Source organism: Phycodurus eques, chromosome 18 (assembly GCF_024500275.1).
Source record: "Phycodurus eques isolate BA_2022a chromosome 18, UOR_Pequ_1.1, whole genome shotgun sequence".
Lineage (NCBI taxonomy): Eukaryota > Metazoa > Chordata > Actinopteri > Syngnathiformes > Syngnathidae > Phycodurus > Phycodurus eques.
Genome location: NC_084542.1, coordinates 8,429,487 through 8,449,234, shown reverse-complemented (window position 1 = coordinate 8,449,234; position 19,748 = coordinate 8,429,487). Strand labels below are relative to the sequence as shown.

Here is a 19,748-nt window from a genome sequence, read left to right as displayed (position 1 = left end):
CTGTGAAAACGTCGTTGTCCTCAATTCGGTTGTGTTACGTGTCCATGCCGGTTGAAGTCCGGTTGCGTCTTACCAAGTTCTGCCGTATAGCAAAGTAGAGCCCACCGAAGAACCGAGCATGCCGCCGGTGTAGTCGAGCAGCGCCGTGTCCGTGTGCGCGTGCAGGCCCATCGGCGGGCTGGGCGAAGGACCCTCCCGGTCTAACGGCTGGCCCACGGGCAGCTTTGCCTCCGTCGCCGGGTTGGAGTCGCCCCGGCTCGGCTTGGCGACCTTGACGAGCTTGGGGGAAGTGGAGGACGAGCGGCCGGCGTCGTGCTGCCGCTGGCCCGCCTTGCAGTCCTTCAGCTGCCGCTTGAGCTTGTAGCGGTGGTTCTGGAACCAGATCTTGACCTGGTTCGGGCTGAGGTGGATGAGGCCGGCCAGGTGCTCCCTCTCGGGGGCGGAGAGGTACTTCTGCTGCTTGAAGCGGCGCTCCAACTCGAACACTTGCGCCTGCGAGAAGAGGACCCGACGCTTCCTCCGCGGGGCGGCCGACAACGCCGACTTGACGCCGCCCTCCAAGGCCGACAGGCCGCCCGACATCCCCGCATGCACGCTCATCCCTCCGCAGGAGCCCACCAACCGGGAAACTGCAACGCGACATATTTCATTAAAACATCTGGGAAGTCTACTTAAGTAACTCAAGATGCAATGTTATTGCAATATTTCGAATGATACTTTCATAAGACCGCAACTCATTGACTACATCGTGTGTCATGGAGCCAATAAAAATTAAGCTGTGCGCTAAAAAAAATTAAAATAATAAAATTAGCTCATGGAAATTTTGAGTAAAAGTGAACATTCAAATGTTACTAAAAGTGAAATTATGACTCGAATAAAGGTACAGAAGTGCTTGCTTTTGCAAATACTCAAATCCACTTACTTTTCATTGCACCACAATTTCTCCTCATAGTAATCCAAAGAATCTGAATGTATAATGCACCAAATTGGTTGCTTTGAACTGAAAATGATTGATTACGAAGCAAATTGTGTAGAAAACGAATTTTAATTGAAAGAACACCGAAACTGTTTTGGTGATGCACAAATAAATATCTTGAAATACTGTAATATTTCACTGTCTGTAGTAAAATGAGTGGACTAAATGCAGCAGTAGTAAAGTAACTCAATGCATTCATCTTTTTGTTGTATTTCTAAATGCAGAGGACAATTAAAAAGGAAGGTAAAAAAAAAAATCTTTATATTGATTTGAACGGAAAATGAGGAAGAAACAAATTGTATGAGACAAACTGAAAGTGACCAACTCATTTCCTTGCTCTTGATGCTTTTTCTTTTTCTTTTATTTTACTTTTTGACTCAAAAAATGTACGCATATTAGTTTCCTAATATATTAATTTACTATGTGATGGACATTACACGCATGTAAAGAATCTTCACATACTTTTCAACGTTTCCTCTGCAATTCAAAATAAACGATGACTGAAGTGTGTGTCACTTTACAACTACTGCATTTAATCCACCCTAATAGGTTTAAAACCCAAAAAACGTAATTCGAAATAGTAATCCTAATATATATATGAAACAAATGTTTAGTTTAGCCTACCATGGTTCTTTCATTAAAAACAAAACAAACAAACAAAAAAACAAGAACAAGCTTATTCTACTGAAAAAAGGTTCCTAATTTGATCAATCACATCGGTCACATGATTAAATGTCATAAACCGACGTCATTTTCCCCTCTTCATGAAAATAGTCAAATAATATACGCAAGCTAACCATATTTGAACTGCAACCGATGAACAAGTTTGAATTAAGTACATTTAAATGACTTTTTGGTTTTCATTGTTAGGCCTTTTGGTCCTTTGGTCGCTTTCACTTGGTTTCTATACCATTTGCTTCCTATTCCTTTTCCGTTCAAATCAATGTCATGAGAAGTTTCAAAAGAAAGATGAATACCACAAAACAAAACCAAAACAAAAAAACGAGTTCAATTTGACTGGAAAGAGTTGGTGAAAAGTTTTCGATTGGAATGAAATGAACTAACTTGGTGCGTATCTTGTTTCGGGGCCGCTGTACCAGGCCGCCGCTGGGCCAACCCCCCGGGTCGAGTCCTGGTAGGCCGGCATCTCCCCAACCCCGCCGCCGCCGCAGAACCCCCCAACGGATCCCGAGAAGTGCGATCCGCCGCTGGCCACGTAGGCACCGGAGGCCGAGGAGGAAGCGCAGAGGTGGTGCTGCTGCTGATGGAGGTGCTGCTGTTGCTGCTGTTGCTGCTGGTGGTGGTGCTGATGCTGCACGGCGGCGGCGTGCTGCTGGTACCGGTACAGGCTCCCCGGGCCGGGCTCCACCGCCCCGCCGAACCTCCGGTACACGTCCTCCATGGGGCCCTGATGCAGGATGTCGGTGACCGAGAAGGGCGTGCAGGAGCTGCTGCCGGGGCTCAGGGACATGCTGGACAAACGCACGCACGCACGCACCCACGCACGCACGCCTCCCTCTGTCCCTCGCTGCCCACAGATCCTGCACGATGATGCCGGGACGTCGTGCGAGACCTTATCCCACCCGTGGAGGTGGAAGGGGGCGGGGCGAGGAGCGCTGATTGACAGCTTTGACGTGAAGGCAGTAGTTCGGGTTGCAGCAACTTTGCGGGATCGGTATTCAAGAACCGATATTTGCTTGTTTGATTTTTTTTTTTAAATGATGTTAATCTCTAGTGTGTGTTTGATTTGTAATGCGATGGATAGTTCCAGAACAATCCTGGTATTTTCCGGTTCGGTCACCTGCCGACTTCCTGCTTACCTGCAGAGAAGGTTTGATCGTCTTTCATTCATTTTTCTCATCATCTCCACGTTGCACTTTTTCTGTACCGCCCGCAAGGGTTCATTATGTGTTAAACTCAACAATGACTGTTTAATTAGTACCAAATAATCATCTGAGACGGTGTTGGCTCTACAGAATCAAAACAAATGTGGTTTTTCTTGAAGGTTGACAATTTGGTGTAAAAAGTAAAAAAAAGAAAAAAAGAAAGAAAGTTCCAAGCTGAGTTGCATTGTGGCGACAATTCAAATAGTTCTTTTTAAAAGTACTCTTTCAATTAACGCCTTCATTTCATCAAATCATGTATGAAAAAAAAGAACTTTTAGCACCTAAACCAGCCTCAAGGTAAGGTATTTGTTACATTTGCCCACTTTAAAACGATGTTAAATATATTGAAATAATTTCATTTGTTTAGTTTTTCTTTTATTTCAACAGCTTGGTCATTTATATTACTCAGCCTAATACATTCAACATTTTCATTTTCGAAGTTTTCGAAGATGATTCAATGCAGGAAAACATTGGAAAAAAAATATCAACATATTTAGTAACATAAGTACTTTATTGTGCCAAGCCCGTGCATGAAGCATATTCCAGTTGATCTTGCTAATATGCAATTTGATTAGTTTGTAGTGTTTATTGCTGTATTGTGATTTTTATCTTTACGGAATATGAAAACGTATTTAAATAAAGCAGCGAGATATGACACCACTATTAACAAGTTTATGTCTTATAAAGTAAACATTGGTTCCTCTTCACTGGGAAGCAGGAAAGTCCTGAATCAATCCAAGAAATGGCAACATGCTATAATACAGCTTAGCACTAAAATATTAGAGATGAATATTTTCACTAATATGATTTTTAAAAAAACAACATAAAATTATGTTTATTTCTTTATCTATTTTAGGACCCAACAAACCTATGGCATCTTCCAATGAGCTAAAGATGTTAAGTGTGCTAAAGATGGTAAAAGTGCTAAAGGTAGGGGCAAGGGCCCCCCCCCCCCCCCTGTCCCCCTTGTCCCCCCCTCCCCCCCCACCTGTCCCCCTCTGCTCAGTGGACCAATCAGCTGAGAGCCTTGAAGAGGTGGAGACCGCTCCAAGTGGGAGGCCGGGCAGGGGTGGAGGGGGCAAATGTGAGGACCAACGTCCAGACCACCTGGCTCCAGCGAGCTGTTTGGACACAATCGAGTCATCGTGTTCGTTTCGATTCAAGTTACAGCTGAGGTCGTTTTTTTTTGTTTTAAAGTGCTCTTTAAATTAAGTTGAGTTGACTTAAATATTGCTGGAAAACACTCCCTATGCATTATACTGTGCCCGACTGTATATAGTGAGTTGGCCATTTTGTAGCGTCGTTGGAATCTGTGCATCCACGATGCATATTGGAAAGCGGTGAACAAGCAGTTGTCACTGGAAAAGCAAAAATCTGCAAGTAATCGACGACATCATATATTTTTATAATTGCCTGCAGATGCTACAGCATGGCGGCAAAGCAGCTTTTTTTTTTATTCGAAATGAAACTCCTCAACTCACTTTGCAGTACCTCTAAAGTGAAAATAAAACTTTTAAAAGAAGTTTTTGACCTCACTCTTCCAAATTCTCTATGTAACGTGCGAGCACTCACGTCAGACAACAAGGCGCTCTAAAGCGGACTATCCAAAGAGAAAATGCATTTTGTGGTGTAGTCATAGCTAGCTAGCTAACTGCACGTCGCTGATGAGAACGTCGGCGATCGACTTCTAATTTGGTGGCGGAGGAGCGACCCATCACTGGGCAACATTTCTTAGCTGAAAGTTGTTCTGCCGCCCCTGAGTCGTCATTTCCTTCTCCTCTTCATCCGTGCGCCGTATAAATAGAATTTAATTGTAAACATTTTCCATAGCTTGTCCTCAATAGAGTTTGGGACGCCCAAAGTGAACGAACTGAACAATAGTGGGGGGAAAAATAAAGTTGTCGGTTGCCGGGCCCCCTGTGAAGCCCTTTGAGACTTTTTTGTTGTTGTTGTTGTTTGTGTGGTTAAGGGCTATTCAAATCAACTCGACTTGACCGTTACACATCTGCGATGATGCCATTCACCGACAATTCAAATGTTGAATCGATAAAACACTAAGGACAAACAACGTGATGGTCGCCAGTCAACGTCAGGGCATGTAGACAATGAAAGGAATCGATAAGAAACAGTCGGCGTCATGAGAAGCATCAGTGACATCACATCCGGTTGGACTGCCAACTTTGATGTTGACCTTCCTTGGCTCCTTAGCTGCTGCTGCTGCTGATGATGATGATGTCTGCCGCCTTCTGACATTAGTGGGAAACTTACTAATGATATCATTTCCTCTCTTAAATAGAGCGTCGCTGTGCATGCTGCAATCATCATGACAAGTGTGTGTGTGTGTGGGGGGGGGGGGGGGTGCGTGTGTGTGTGCGTGTGTGTGTGTGTGTTACAGTAATTTGCTCACGCTTCTGCTGCCACCTGCCGTCATCTTGATAAACTGGCTGGGTGGAAAGCATTTGGCCTGACATGTCGGAGATATAATAATAATAATAATAATAATAATGACAAAATGAAATGAACGTAAGAAAAAAAAAAATTGTTGCAATATTGTGTATTTCTGTAGTAAATCAGTTCACGCGTGCTTATTTGACGTCATAAGTACGTGTTTCCCCGTGAAGACGTGACGTCACAGGCCTTTGCACAAACCGAAAAGTATTGTGAATCTTCCCTTTGATGATTGGTTGCCTTTATATACAGTATTTACACATATGTACACATATTTTTAACGAGACTATTTCATACGTGAGTAATTATTGACACAGCCGTCGGCACGTTTTCTTTTGGTTCCAATGTTTCGATATTTCTTCGAAAAGAAATGTTCATTGACTAAACACTGCTTGTTACGAGGCTGATTGTCTGTTGTTGATATTTATAGGCTGAACGTTACTCACGTCCCTCGAAGGAATTTGACCGTGCACTTTTGTTTCTAAATGGTGCTGTTACCCGATAAAATGGACTGCAGCGTCATTCCGTCAGGTTGAATAAGAAGTCAAGTTGGGCTCAGATCTTTTTACGCACCAAAAACAACCACAAACAAACAAAGTCACATGGGTCCAAATTGTGCTTGTGGTGTAACTGAATGGGATCAAATTCAAAGGCGGAGCAGATCATTTGTCCGAATTTTATTTGAAAAGTTGAGAGCGTGAAGTAGCAATCAAACGTCGTGATGCTCGCAGATTCAATGCCTTCGTTTTTTATTGGATTTCATAATATTGATCCATTTTTAAAAAATCAATAAAAGACAATACACATATGTATGAGCTAGGATCAAACGTATTGAAGTCCGAATGAAGTCTTCTTTTCTTGTTTTTCCTCACAGCTCCCATGGGAGGAAGGATGCCCTGCCGAGGGGGGCCCACGGTGCCCCCCAACCCCTCCCCCACGTCACCACCACCAACCCATCACTTTAACCACACGCACGCAAAATAACACGCACGCACACACGGATTGGAAAACATGCGCGTTACGCAACACAATTTGAGATAATAAGATTCACCTAATTTTGGGGACAATGTTTACATCATAATTACTGCACATCAAATAAACAGCATCATAAATGTAAATAGTGCATAAAAAAAAATAATAGGCTACAAAAAATATGTACATTTTTTTAAAGTACAAAACTGTCTCGATTGACTGACAAACTTTATTCCAGCAGGAAACATTAGAAAAAAATAAAAGAAATCACAAACACATTTACACACCAATCTGTCAACGTGAAAAAACATTCAATTCTTTTCTTTTTTTTTCATGACATTGAAAGCAAACGTGTTTCTTGTGGATCAGGTCCAGTTGTTGTTCCAGCTGCAGGTGAGCCGTCCGAGGGTCTGCTGGGGATCGGGCGCGTGCGCGTGCGCGTAGGCGCACACCGGAACCGGAAAGGCCAGCCGCAGGTCGCGCGGGCTCCCCCCGAGCCGCTCGCCGCTCGGCTTCCCGTGCCGCAGCAGAACCGCCGGGATGGCGGCGAACCTGTGCGGCGCCCGCAGCAGCCGCAGCGCCCCCTGCAGGCAGCGCTTGGTCTTGTAGCGATGGTTCTGGAACCAGATCTTCACCTGGTTGGGCGTGAGCTGGATGCGGCCGGCCAGGTGCTCCCTCTCGGGGGCGGACAGGTAGCGCTGCTGCCGGAAGCGCCGCTCCAGTTCGGACGTCTGCGCTTTGGAGAAGAGGACGCGCCGCTTGCGCGCGCGGCGCACGGGCGCGGTGGACGCGCCAGGACCCGCGTGCACTGCGGACGACAAAGTGCAGGGACGTGGGAGGAAAACCGCGAGGAATTCGAAGAACCGTGAGCCAAAAGCGCTACCCACTAGCGCACCATGCTGTCAATATTAACATTTGCTTTCTCAATCGCGTGCGCTCACTTGACAGCTTGAGGCGGCCCGGGTGCGGAGCCTCCTCGGGGGTCTCCTCGGCGTCGGCCTCCTCTTCCTCCGGGTCTTCGGCACCCGCCGCGGAGTCCCCCGCCGGCAGGTCCAGAAGGTCCCGGACCGAGAAGCCGCCGCGTCCAGAAGACATGGCGAAAGAAACAAAACAAAACAAAACAAAACAAAACAAAACAAAACAAACAAACAAAAAAAGGTTATGAAAGAAAACCTGAAAAGTTGGGCGAATTAAAAAAAAAAGTAAAAATAAACATAAAAAAACTGAAATCCTGTTCTTGTTCCTAAAGCGAGCCTGGAGTGGCGCACCTGACACGAGCACACGCGCGCACGCACGAGAGGCGCGTGGCCGTTAAAAAGGTGCGAGGAGGAAGAGGAGGAGGAGGAGGAAGAGGAGGAGGGTCAATCACACGCTCTCATCAATCAGTCGCGTTGGACCGCAAACATCCACAATTTTCATCCAATACGTCAAGTCAAATTCTTGACTTGTGATTTGATTTGAAAACAATGCGACAAAATAGCTCCCAAGCAATCGATGGAGAGGAGGCTTCATGGAAGATTTCATTGGCAATGAGAGCAGCAAAAAGGCAGCAGAGTCGTTCAAATAGAAATGATAAATATATGAAAACACGAGTATCTAGTTTGACAGTGATCTACAAAAAGGATCATTGCCGTGTAGAATATGCAGACGATTAAAGACACGTGTGGTCAAGTCCAGAACAAAACGGTTTGTCTGCAGTCGCGACGGGTAACAGAAAAAAACAAAAACAAAGAATACACAAAAAAATACCAAGTCAAAAGTCATTTTAAGGGGCCCAAGGAGTACAAGTTATCAACACTGACAGCATTTTTGTCTTTGTTGAAATTTCTCGTGAGGGAATTCAGTCATAAATAGTAAATCATGTGTTCATGTTGGATTTGGGTATAAATCACAAAGTTGTATTCGTTTGTCATGATGTGAACCTGCTTGTTCTTTCCTCAAACATTGGACACGCCATGAAAAAATATACATACAGCATACATGTGTGTCTTTTATATTTCATTTCACCCGGTTTAAATGAATGATGACTTTCAAACGACGAATGGAACCTTTTGAGAGGGACAATGTTAAAAAAAACTTTTATGACGAAATAACAAGAGACATAATAATCAGTCAGGTGTTGTTTGGCAATGCTCATGATTATAATCAGCACGTTTCTCCATTGAGGAACGATTTCGTTCTCTTTAGTTTCTTGGAGTGTTGATCAAAACAAATAAAAGACTTTAGGATTAATATTTTATGATCTCATATGATGTACTTGTGACTGGAGAAAGAATACTAAAGTGATTTATTAAGTGTTACTTGATTAAGTGTCAACGTTAATTAATAGGAATAACGCACACTTTGGTTGGTTTTTGCTTCTTTAAACAGCAGTTATTGTTTTTCTTTACATTTTTGCACCTCACAGCATGTGTGCACGTGTACGTGCGCGCGCGCGCGTGTGATCCTGCTGGGTGGTCGAACTGTGCAAACAAACACACGATAAGCCCAAAGCCACAAAAGGCTGCACAGCCTCCGCATTTAAACCATTTATCCCCCCTCAATACTTTTTAATGGCCTCACACACGCGCGCACACACGCGCACACACACACACACACGCACACACAGTTGTCATGGTATTCTTCAATAGGCTGATTGTTGCCTGCATGCATTCATGACACTACACACACACACACGCGCACACACACGCTCACACGCACACGCGAGGTGATTTCAATATTTGTAATCATATGGCAAAATGTACATGAAACATGTCAATATAGAAATCCAAATGGGATTTTAAAAAAAACGGAACGAATAGTACAATCAAAAATCTAAATTGTTGTTAAAATGTAACAAAAAAGCATGTCGGAAAAGCATATGGAACTTGAGCAAAAAGTAATGAAATGAATTGAAGTGTCACATTTTGACGTGGTCACGAACTAACACAACAAACTATTTGATTGTTTGACTCTTATTATAAGTGGCAATTATTCACAAATAAGAGCCTAATTTGTGAGTAATTGTTTTCTAACAATGATGGGATCGTCATGAATTTGTTATTGATGAACACGAATATGAGGAAACAGTTAGGCAAAACCATCTTTTTCTGCATTTTAACTGAAAACGATCACACTATCTAACCCGGCCTGGTCATCAATGACGTCACGTCACATTCAGACTGAAAATCAAATTGTAAATCAATACCTCAATAACAAGGAAACTCATGAAGTACGCCTGCCATCTGCTGCCTAACACAGGAACTGCGGCATTGCTTGTTTTATTGAGTTTATGACAGTATCTGAACATCATATTCACACAATAAATATACATTTTGAGGTACAAGAAATGTATTAACACAGTAAGTAAATAAATGTTATATTATAATTGTTCATAAAAGGCTAGCTATTTATTATTAAAGTAAAACGCGTTTACTCGTGTAGTTTGCCAGAAAGCCAGCGCGCGAGCTTCCGTAGTTAGCAAAGACTTGTGATAGCTGTTAGCTTGACCGGTCGACACGAAAAAGACCTTCAGCACTCAACACAACCGCAGTCTTTATTATTATTATTATTTTAAATAGCCAGCACTATTTTTAAATGCTTCTTCTTGGGTTTTTTTGTCGGCACCAAAAGGTGAGTTTAATTCACATGACCTCCCACTCAAAAAAAGACGCGACGAATGTCACGACACAGCACCAAACAGTGACACAAAAACACTAAATGTACTAAAATAATGAATGAACTCGTGTGTGTATATATATATATATATATATATATATATATATATGACAAATGTACTTAGTTTATGTCATATTTATAATATGACAAACGTACTTAGTGTGAACACAAAGCTCTTCTATTATTGGAACTAAACTTTATTAGTAGTAGATTAATCATTTCCAGATCAATTAAGATAATTTCCCAACTCACACTTGATGATTTGTCAGTATGTTTGGTTCTTCGTGTTTTTGTGTACTTTAGGATGTCTCCCAAAACTTTAGCACCTTTTGCCAAAAAGCTGATGAAAGTTGTCATTGTGGGTGAACTGGTCGGCGTCTTTGGAGCATATGCCCTCTTCCACACCATGAACACCAGCCAAGGTGTGTGTGTGTGTGTGTGTGTGTGTGTGCGTGTACACAGTCAGCTGTCAATCACACACAAAATGTCATTCCTTGATGAAAAAATAACTTCAATTACTTTACTGTGTTTTAATCTATATTTTTATATCCATCTTATTGAAATTGTTCCAGATTTCAGGAGCACAATGAAGAGAAGGTTTCCATCCATTCTGGAAGGTGAGAGAGAACACAATGTAAAATCATTTACACTCATTTAGAAGTGCACCAAATTATGCATCGTGTATAATTTGGTGCATTTAGATCGGTCTTGGTGGAGGTCATGAAGACATCAGCAGATGTCGTTTTTACACTGCAGCTGGGACAGGAAATGTCACCATGTCAACCTCACACAGTTCCTGTTGTGATCCGACCAATGTTCCTGATGCCACAAATATTTTCTTCCCTAACAGTTTACTACAAGTCCAACGAGCTGGCGGGTGTGTACGGCGTGCGGCAGAGAGACCAACTCGATTGGTCCACCCACCCGACGGATGCTGATGACCACTGATAACTACTTCCTCTTCTTCTTGTTCCTCTTCGTAATCGTCATCAACATCTTCCCCTGTCCAAACTGCTTCCTCTTGTTGAACATGGCCTTCTTCCTGCGTAGCGTCTTGGCATCACGGTCGTGGATCCAGTCGTCACGTTGGCTCTCCCACTTCAGCTGCTTCACGCCTGCACGGGAAGTGGTCACAATTTGGTGTGAAACTTTCTGACAGAACAATAGTTTTGGGTCACTTCTGCTCGGGAAATTAATTTAAAGGCACAAAAACTTTGCAATAAGAATTGTTTGAACTTTCTAATGCCAAATGTAAAGACGTGATATGAGAGTTTTGGAGGCTGATGTTTTCTTTTTTCCCTCACCTATTGTTTGTTTTTTCCAAAACCTGTTATCTGTAATTTGCTAAAAACCCACCTACTTGCTGTTTTTGTCCTCAGGCCAAAGCAGTATAAATAGTACTTTGTGGCAACTTGGCGCCAAGGAACAATTTTTAAGTGAGTTAACCAGTCTAAACCTTTTTGGGGGGGGGGGGGCGCGTGTCATTTAGGGCTGCAACTAATGCTAATTTTAATAATTGATAAATTTTTCAATAAATAAATGAATTGGATAACCCTCCCCCCCAAAAAATGCATCCCTTTATCAATAAACAAATTATGATTCCGTTAATGGTTTGGTCCAAAACAACCGTCGGAAAATTAGCAAAAATGTTGATAATTGTTTTCCAAAGTAAAAACAGAAGTTTGCAAATGTCTTATTTTGATCCAACACAAAAATAATCTGTCTGCTTTCATGGAAATTAGAGTATTTAATGTTGAGAGGCTGAAATTCAGAGGATTTGGACAACTTAAAGTTAAACACTTTCTCGAAACGATTAATCGATTATCAAAATGATTGTCAATTAATTTGATAATCGCTTGTTCTTACCTGCTTTGTCGGTATTGGCCATGGCATTAAGTCCAATGTTGTCAAACTTGGCGCCGGCGTTGTTGTCCAGCAGGCATCCAAACTTAAAAACAAAAACAAAATAATCATGCAACAACAAACAATAAGACCAAATTTAATGGTTGAATTATTGCGAGAAGCCGTGATGGATTTGTGCGTGCGAGTGCGATCTCTCACCTCCTCGGCGGCTGCAAAAACAGCCGTGTCTTTGTCACCTTTCTTTTTTTTCTTTCCTGCTTTGGAGCCTGACAGGAAGAAAGGGAAAATGGAGGAAGGATGAATTAAGTTTAACAAGTTGATGAAGTCATTTATGAAAACAACAAACGAGAACAAACCGAAAGTTTGCGGGAAGTCGAGCTCCTCTGTCGACTTCCTTTTGACTTTCTTGGAACGCGGCGTCACGTCCGGAACGTCAACTTCATCATCTAGGAGGAGGAGATGATGATGATGGACGTCATTCTTTGTCAATGGCAAAACAGGTGATTAACTTTTGTGCTCAAGAGCCGCATTTGATTTTTGGGTTTGGTCATTTGTAGATGAGGGTATATAAAAAAAAAAAAAAACCTATGCCCCGTTATTAACAGAAACCCCCTGCTTATTTGCTTAAAAAAAGTTTTACTGTTTCACAGTGGACTTTTTAAGCTGCCAGTGTGGTTTCTTTGTATTCTGATGGATATTTATTGAGAATTACAGTCATTAATTCAATTAAGTTAACTATGCTAACTATACTATACTATACTATATACTATACTAAAAATACAAAAAAATGAATAAATACATTTTAATTAATACATTTGAGGGGAGAAAAATAGAAATAACTATTGCAGGACTGTTGCTAATGTAAATGCTTTGACTTTGCCACCCCTGTGTTTAAACATTCGTAAACGCACCAAAGTCAACATCTTCATCATCGGCTTCAAGCTCTGGAACTGAAATGACAAACAAAAACTTGAGTGTTTTAAGAGATTATTCACAAAAATGTTGAGGAATTTATGTTATGTTTTAATCTGCTGAATTTGGATCCTTCATGATGGCAATAAATCATTCTTTACCTTCTTCATCATCATCTCCGTCAGGATCCATGAAGGTTCCTCCGTGTTCGCCCCCGTCTTTTTCGAAATCTTCCTCGTCCATGCTGCCCAGCGACACCTCCTCGTCATCCAGGTCCTCCAAGTCCGAGTCGTCAGAGTTGTCCGCATCCTTGGCGCCTTTTTTTCTTTTGCCGCCTTTCACGTTCCTGACAATTCGAAAGACCCACCATTAACTGTTGTTCAAATTTCAATGTGGGTACTAAAAGTCTACACACCCCTGTTCAAATGCACATTTTTGTGATGCACACAAAAAGAGACAAAGATAAATTATTTCAAACTATGTGCACCATTAATATGACTTACAAACTGTAAAACGCAATTTAAAAAGTCTCTAAAAAAGGAAAGTAAAAAAGAAGAATGTGGTAGCATAAGTGTGCACACCCTCTAACAAGTGGGGATGTCTCTGTTCAGAATGAACCAATCACATTCAAACTCTTAATTGATGGGAGTCAGCACACACCTGGCACTATTTAAAGTGCCTCTGATCAACCACAAATATAGGCCAGATGTTCTAGTAGGCTCTTCCTGACATTTTTTTGCTTTCTAGCAGAAGATTGAAGGTTTTAGGATTTTGGAATTGGGTTCAACCTCAGTTCCAACAAACCATCACACATTTTTCCTCACGTTTGTTTTATAAAACCAAGCTTATATCTTCATGATAAAGAGTGTTTTCACATATTTATGTATTGTACTATATTTATTTTTAACCACACACTGACAAATGTTTAGCTCACCCAGCAAAGTCCAAGTCTTCATCTGGGAACTCGGTGAAGTACGAGTCTGCTTCACATGAGTCTGTTAAAAAAAGACTTGTTAGCAACAAGCAGAAGAAGAAAAAGAACAACAACAACAAAAAGAAGAAGGAGAATGTTGGAAAGGGAGGCGACTGACCGAGGATCTTCTCAAACTCGTCGTCGTTCACGTCCTCCACGCTTTCGTTGTCGTTGTCCGTTTTAGGCCGGTGAAGACTCCTCTCCTGCTGACGCTTCTTGAAGAAGCTGGAAGGCAACATAAAGCAAAAACCACTTCGCTCAGAACACTTTCAGACATATAAGATGATCCTTGAATGATCCTCACAGAGGAAATTCAGGTCTTACAGCAGCACATAGCAGTCTTTAAAAAAATACAATCAAAATACAGGGTAAGAATGAATATTACTTTTTGAGCCGCAGATAAAATCTGAGCAGCAGTAGTTGTCGATAAACAAAATGGAATTTCAGAATGAATGGGACAATGTCATTTGAATTCATTTCAATGGGGCGGAAATTGATTTCATACTACATTGATTTGAAAAAAATCTAGATCCCCCCCCCCAAAAAAAAAAAAAAATCGTGTCAGCTGGTAATGTCAACAAGAAACAAGACGACAAACTCACCGATAAAAGAAGATTTCATCCACAGGAATCTGAGTTTCGTCTTTACGCAGAAACTCTTCACTGTTCACTGACACACAAAACATATCCACAAAACAAAAGATCAATCCATCCATGCACGAAATTGAACAGAACTAAATTCATTTTAAAAACATATTGCAAGAGCTCACCTGGTAAAGAGATGCCATGTGATCTTTGTTTGGGCTGCATCACTGAAGTGTCTGTGTTCTCTACAAGACAACAACTTAACATTTATTTTTGCTATTTCAAGTTAAAAAACATTTTCAAAGTGTGTTTTGATTACGTTTGCCCTTGGTCTGTTTGGGGTTTCTGAAGACAAATCTGTCGAGGAAGCGCATGAGGGTGAAGTCCTGGAGGGGGTCTCCCGAGTACTGGATGAAGTCCTCCTATCCACATTTGACACATGAAATGATTTTAATCACTTTACAAGAGAACAAATAAACAGCCAGAAAAATCGGTATAACTTTAAATTACTCCCACATGAAGACTGTAAACACTAACAATATGTGAGATAATTTGTGTGATATGTGTGTAATATGTGTGAATAATTGTGTGAATTTGTGTAATATGTGTGAATATTTTTTTCACCTGCAGAAGAGTTTTAGCAAAGAGTGACACTGACGGGTGAAAGTGTAGCGCCAACTGAGGAAAGAAACAGAAAACATTGAAAAACTACAAAAATGGATCCTTGTAATATTTAATAAACATTAAAAGACTACAAACAGAGTCTACATGCTTACGAAACAAAATTAAAGGCTACAAGTACAAATAGACTGTCACATTAAAGGACCACAAACATGGGAGTCCTCAAGCATAAAAACATTAAAAGACTAACATGGACTGCTTGTTAAACATCCATCCATCCATTTTCATTACCGCTTATCCTCACTAGGGTCGCGGGCTGCTGGAGCCTATCCCAGGTATCTTCGGGCGGTAGGCGGGGTACACCCTGAACCGGTCGCCAACCAATCGCAGGGTACATACAAACAAACAACCATTCGCACTCACATTCACACCTACGGGCAATTTAGAGTCTTCAATCAACCTCCCACGCATGTTTTGGGGATGTGGGAGGAAACCGGAGTGCCCGGAGAAAACCCACGCAGGCACGGGGAGAACATGCAAACTCCACACAGGCGGGGCCGGGATTTGAACCCCAGTTCCCAGAACTGTGAGGCGGATGTGCTAACCAGTTGTTCACCGTGCCGGTGAACCGCGCTTGTTGAAGAACAACAACAACAAAAACTGAGGGTTGAGTTCTAAAGATTTAAAAAACGACTATAAACACAAGAGTCTCCATGCTTGCAAATACAACAGATTACAAACATGAAGGCTTGATGCTTTTTAAACAAAGGACTACAAAGATGGAGTGTGTGCATGTCTTTTCTGTTTCTCACTCTGTGGAGTTCCCACAATGCGCTGTGGTCTGCGCCGCAGAATAACGGATTCCTGTGCAGCAGTTCGTACGTCTGCACTTGTTTACTGCCTGCAGACAGGAAGTCAGTCAGTCAATCAATCAAGCAATCATTGAAACGCTGAGTGTGTGTGTGTGTGTGTGTGTGTGTGTGTCAGACCTTCCAGGTTCTGATGATGTACCCACGATGCCGCAGGTTTGGAGTTCTGCACGCTTGCTGTTGCTTCTTCCACCTTGTCGGCGTCGGTGAAGTGCTCCTGTTCATCATCATCCTCCTTTTCTTCAGGAAGGTCTTTGAATGCCTCTTCTGCATCCTTAATAAAACACATTTCATGTTTTGAAATGTTGACAAATGTTATGAAATGTTGCTAAATGTGATTGACACATTCACAGCTTCTGAGTAGAAGATCAAGATCGGTGGCCAACCTTGGCGTGTCATGTCGATTATAAGGGAGAGAAATGCCATCATGTTAGAAGTCGGACAAGTTTTGGCACCTCACACTCGAACAGAGTATATATTTGCATAATATAAACAGAGTATGGAGTAGTTAATAGAAAATATGTGCCGCAATTGTGAGAAAAGATGCCGCAGTTCATGGAGTGAATGGCGAACGGCCTGTCAAAAAAAAAACCACAGGCGTTCAACTCGAGCCATGCGTTGAGTCAGCGTCGCTTACGACAGCTTTTTTAGTTGCATATTGGTACATAAATCATTATTTTGACATCAAAAGCATTTAATTTTTACACATTATGAAAACCTTTTTTTATTAAATGCTATGAAATGTGCTTCAAGATTATAAAATGTTCCTAAAATGTTCTGAAATGTTGCTTGTGTCATGTTGATTTTGAAAGGTGTTCCTACTCCTTCCTGCTGCAGCAAGGTTTGAGTCCCGGCTTGGCCCGCATGACCTCGGACACGAGGAAGAGGGCGCCGCAGGCGAAGGTGGCTCCCTGCTCCGCGCTGACCTGCAGCAGACGCTTGACGAAGGCTTTGATGCGACGCAGGACCGTGTCGGCTTTCAGGGATTTGTACAGCAGGTTGAGGAACATGTTTTGACGAGATGATGTCGACAGACCCGCGTCCAGAAGCTTCCTGTGGAGGAGGAGAAGAAAGAAGAGAAGGTCGGACCAGCACTTAAGAACTTCAGCAGCGTCTGGAACCAATCTCACTTTACTATGCTCTTCACTTTTATGCAGAAGTATCATATACTCGGTACAGCTTACGCTATCGAATATTTTTAGACGCAATTATTATATCGATTATTCGAGTAATCGCATGAAAATTAGTTTTGCATTATTAAACAGCAAAACCAACACAAAATACGCATGTGAGGTGCAATTATTATTTTTGTCGACTTGGGGTCATCATCCCCAAGTTCTCCACTGTAACATGTGTGACTTTAAATGTGTGTGTGTGTGTGTCTTTAAAAGCCAGGGAGCCTGGCCTGGTGAGTGATGTGGGCATCAGCGAACGCACCAGCTGTTGTTAGCTCTGGTAGCAGCTGGCTGTTAACAGACTAACTGTTAGCCAGTCAACGCGATGCGTCTATCCTTGACCACCTGAGGGGCATTGCAATACGTTCCAACTAGCAGTGGTTGGCTATATTAAATCAGCTAACAATGTAGACACAGTTGTTTAAGCCAGTTCTGCTTTGCAGTAGACACATTGTACTGAATCTTTTTTTTCCAGTGTAAAATGATCCCAATTCCCAAACCTTGAACATTCGCTGTCATTTATACTTTAAAATATAGACAAAATATGAGAACAAAAAATATAGAATTGATCCAAAATATGGTCGCAACTTCACGGATTTTGTCAATTGCGGAGGTGGCCTGGATCGTAACCACTATGATAAACGAGGGACTACTGCATTTGAATAAGGTTGCACCCCGAGTTACCTGTACAAGGCTACGTAGTAGCGGTCAGAGACGCTCTGCTGGGCGTCCATGACCTGGAAGAGCAGCATGAGCGCCTGCACGGCCGTGTTGAACTTGACCAGGTGCACCACCTTGAACAGCGTGTCCATCTGCTCCTTCACCTTCTCGTCTCCGGTGCCGGCATACGGATACGCCCGGTTGACGCCCGACAGCAGCACGCTGAGCATCTTGGACTCCACGTCCTTCTTGCTGACGCAGGCTCGGAAGAAGGAGAAGTAGACGGCGATGAGTTTGGCCGCCAACGCTTCCTCGTCGTGGCTCAGGTGCACTTGGCTGAGGAAGCACACTGCGTAGTACTGCGCCTTGGCGCTGATGTTAGCGCGGAACATGAGGCGCTCCACCTCGCAGCACACCACCACCTTCATGTTGGGGTGCCGGTGCAGCAGCGTCTCCAGCAGGTGCGAGGCCTTGGCCGCCATCTTGTACTCTGGGTCGCCCAGCTTGTTGACCAGCTGGATAAGCAGCGCCCGCTCCTGCTCGGGGCGCTGGCACAGCAGCTCGTAAGCAGTGGCCAGCGCGTTGGCCTTGGTGGCCGCCACCGTGTCGTGAGCCAACGCGTCCAGCGCCACCACGAACTGCGCCACGTGGTGCTTCAGGTGGTGCTCGAAGTACCAGAGGAGCAGACGGCGGTCGCGGGCGTCACGGTTGCCGCTCGCCAGCTCCTCCAGCGTGTCAAACGGGTGCTGGTCGAAAGGCCGTAGCTTCCTGTTTTCCGGCAGCAGGTCGGACAGGAGCAACTCCCGCAGCGTCTCCAGCGCCATCAGGCCCATCCGCCGGTTGCCCTTCTTCTTCACCATGGACACCAGGCTCTCCACGTGCTCCAGCATGTGCACTGGCGTGTCTTGGATCAGAACCGTCATTGCCGCCATCCTGTCGGCCAGAACGCCGGCCGACACCACCGTCTTCATCCAGGCAGAGTTGGCTCCTTTCTGGTTCTTCTTGCTCTTGTAGAGCTCCACGTCGGCCTCGTACAGTTGCTGCGCCAGCGTCTTGTAGGACGACACCACGCCGGGATCCTGCGGGACAGTGGAACCCTCGGCGCTGTATTCTAAGTCAAACCATTTGCCTCCGGGTTTGATCAGCAGGATGTTCCTCTGACGGAACTCAAACACGTTTTGTTTGCTCCGTTTCCCAGATGTTGTGGCCACCGCCGCTCCTTTCGTCTTCTTCTCCTTCTTCTTCTTCTTCTTCTTCTTCTTCTGCACCTCAGGAAGCCGCTGCTCTGGCTTGGAAGCATTTTCCTCAGCAGGTTTCTCCGCTTTGGACTTTGGAAGCTCCTCCTTAGGAATTGCTTCTTCCTCCGTCTCGTCTGGGAGGACCGTTAGGTTGGCAAGCTGCTGAATGCCCAATTTAGTGATGAACTTCTCCAGTTCTCCTTCCTCCAGGTCATCTATGGCACCTTTCTTCCCTCCGTCCACCAGGTCAGCGGACGCGTCCAAGTTGGACAGGAGCATGAAGTCGGCCTGCAGACAACAACAATTCATAAAGTAAAACAATAATTCATATTATATATATCAATTCAAATTCTTTAAGAAAGCTGTGCTGAAGTAGAGCTTATGCTGACTGTCTCTTAATAGCCACTGTCTATTCAAAATGTATGCCCCGAGACTCTTGGATAGATTAGCCGTTTCATTTGTGATCATGTTTACGTTTAATTAGGGACAGGAATTGAATCAGTACTTCTTCTTTTACTAGACGTTTTCACACAAGTATCTTTGTTTCTGCTCAAGTACAGAGTGTGATTACATTTGCCACCTATTAGAAGAATTACATTCATAATAATAATACATTAGATGTTTGCTTGGACTCGCCTGAGTGCCACCGAGCCACAGAACGTCCTCCAGACTGAACCCGTCCGCCCCCGCCTGGCGTCTACTGGCTACCATGTTTGTATTGTTGTTCCCTTCGTCGCAGTTTTCCTCCTCCATTCTGTTCTCTTCGGGCTGACTTGTCCAGTTTTTACCAGCTTTCGACTTTTTTCCGTACTTGTTTTTGGCCGCCATGCTGCTCGCATGAGGACGCATGACCTGGAAGTGGAAATGCTGACGTCACCAGGTTTCCGCAGAACAGATTTTTAAAAGGCACAGTT

General features: G+C 43.4%; 4 protein-coding genes across 4 annotated transcripts; 1 reads left to right on the top strand and 3 right to left on the bottom strand.

Annotated features, from left to right (window-relative positions):
- Positions 1-69: 69 nt before the first annotated feature.
- On the bottom strand, positions 70-2,604 carry LOC133417151 (homeobox protein Nkx-2.4-like). The gene is made up of 2 exons (XM_061704686.1): positions 2,042-2,604; positions 70-629 (listed from the first exon to the last, which is right to left on the bottom strand). Exons 1-2 carry the CDS (start codon positions 2,445-2,447, stop codon positions 70-72), a joined length of 966 nt encoding a protein of 321 aa, XP_061560670.1. The 5' UTR covers positions 2,448-2,604.
- Positions 2,605-6,647: 4,043 nt separating this feature from the next.
- On the bottom strand, positions 6,648-7,377 carry LOC133417372 (homeobox protein Nkx-2.8-like). The gene is made up of 2 exons (XM_061705106.1): positions 7,224-7,377; positions 6,648-7,090 (listed from the first exon to the last, which is right to left on the bottom strand). The coding sequence occupies exons 1-2, from the start codon at positions 7,375-7,377 to the stop codon at positions 6,648-6,650; spliced, it is 597 nt and encodes a 198-aa protein (XP_061561090.1).
- Positions 7,378-9,740: 2,363 nt separating this feature from the next.
- On the top strand, positions 9,741-12,851 carry LOC133417202 (protein CEBPZOS-like). Its single transcript, XM_061704783.1, has 4 exons — positions 9,741-9,894; positions 10,243-10,361; positions 10,512-10,556; positions 10,790-12,851. Exons 2-4 carry the CDS (start codon positions 10,244-10,246, stop codon positions 10,885-10,887), a joined length of 261 nt encoding a protein of 86 aa, XP_061560767.1. The 5' UTR covers positions 9,741-9,894; position 10,243; the 3' UTR covers positions 10,888-12,851.
- On the bottom strand, positions 10,216-19,681 carry cebpz (CCAAT enhancer binding protein zeta). The gene is given in 18 exon segments (XM_061704782.1): positions 10,216-11,054; positions 11,806-11,887; positions 12,001-12,068; positions 12,159-12,248; positions 12,714-12,752; positions 12,876-13,060; positions 13,649-13,709; positions 13,806-13,912; positions 14,290-14,356; positions 14,457-14,516; positions 14,591-14,693; positions 14,896-14,949; positions 15,705-15,793; positions 15,882-16,035; positions 16,584-16,603; positions 16,606-16,814; positions 17,621-19,122; positions 19,471-19,681. Coding segments are annotated over 18 exon segments (3,246 nt in total). The 5' UTR covers positions 19,663-19,681; the 3' UTR covers positions 10,216-10,890.
- Between the last annotated feature and the right edge of the window lie 67 nt (positions 19,682-19,748).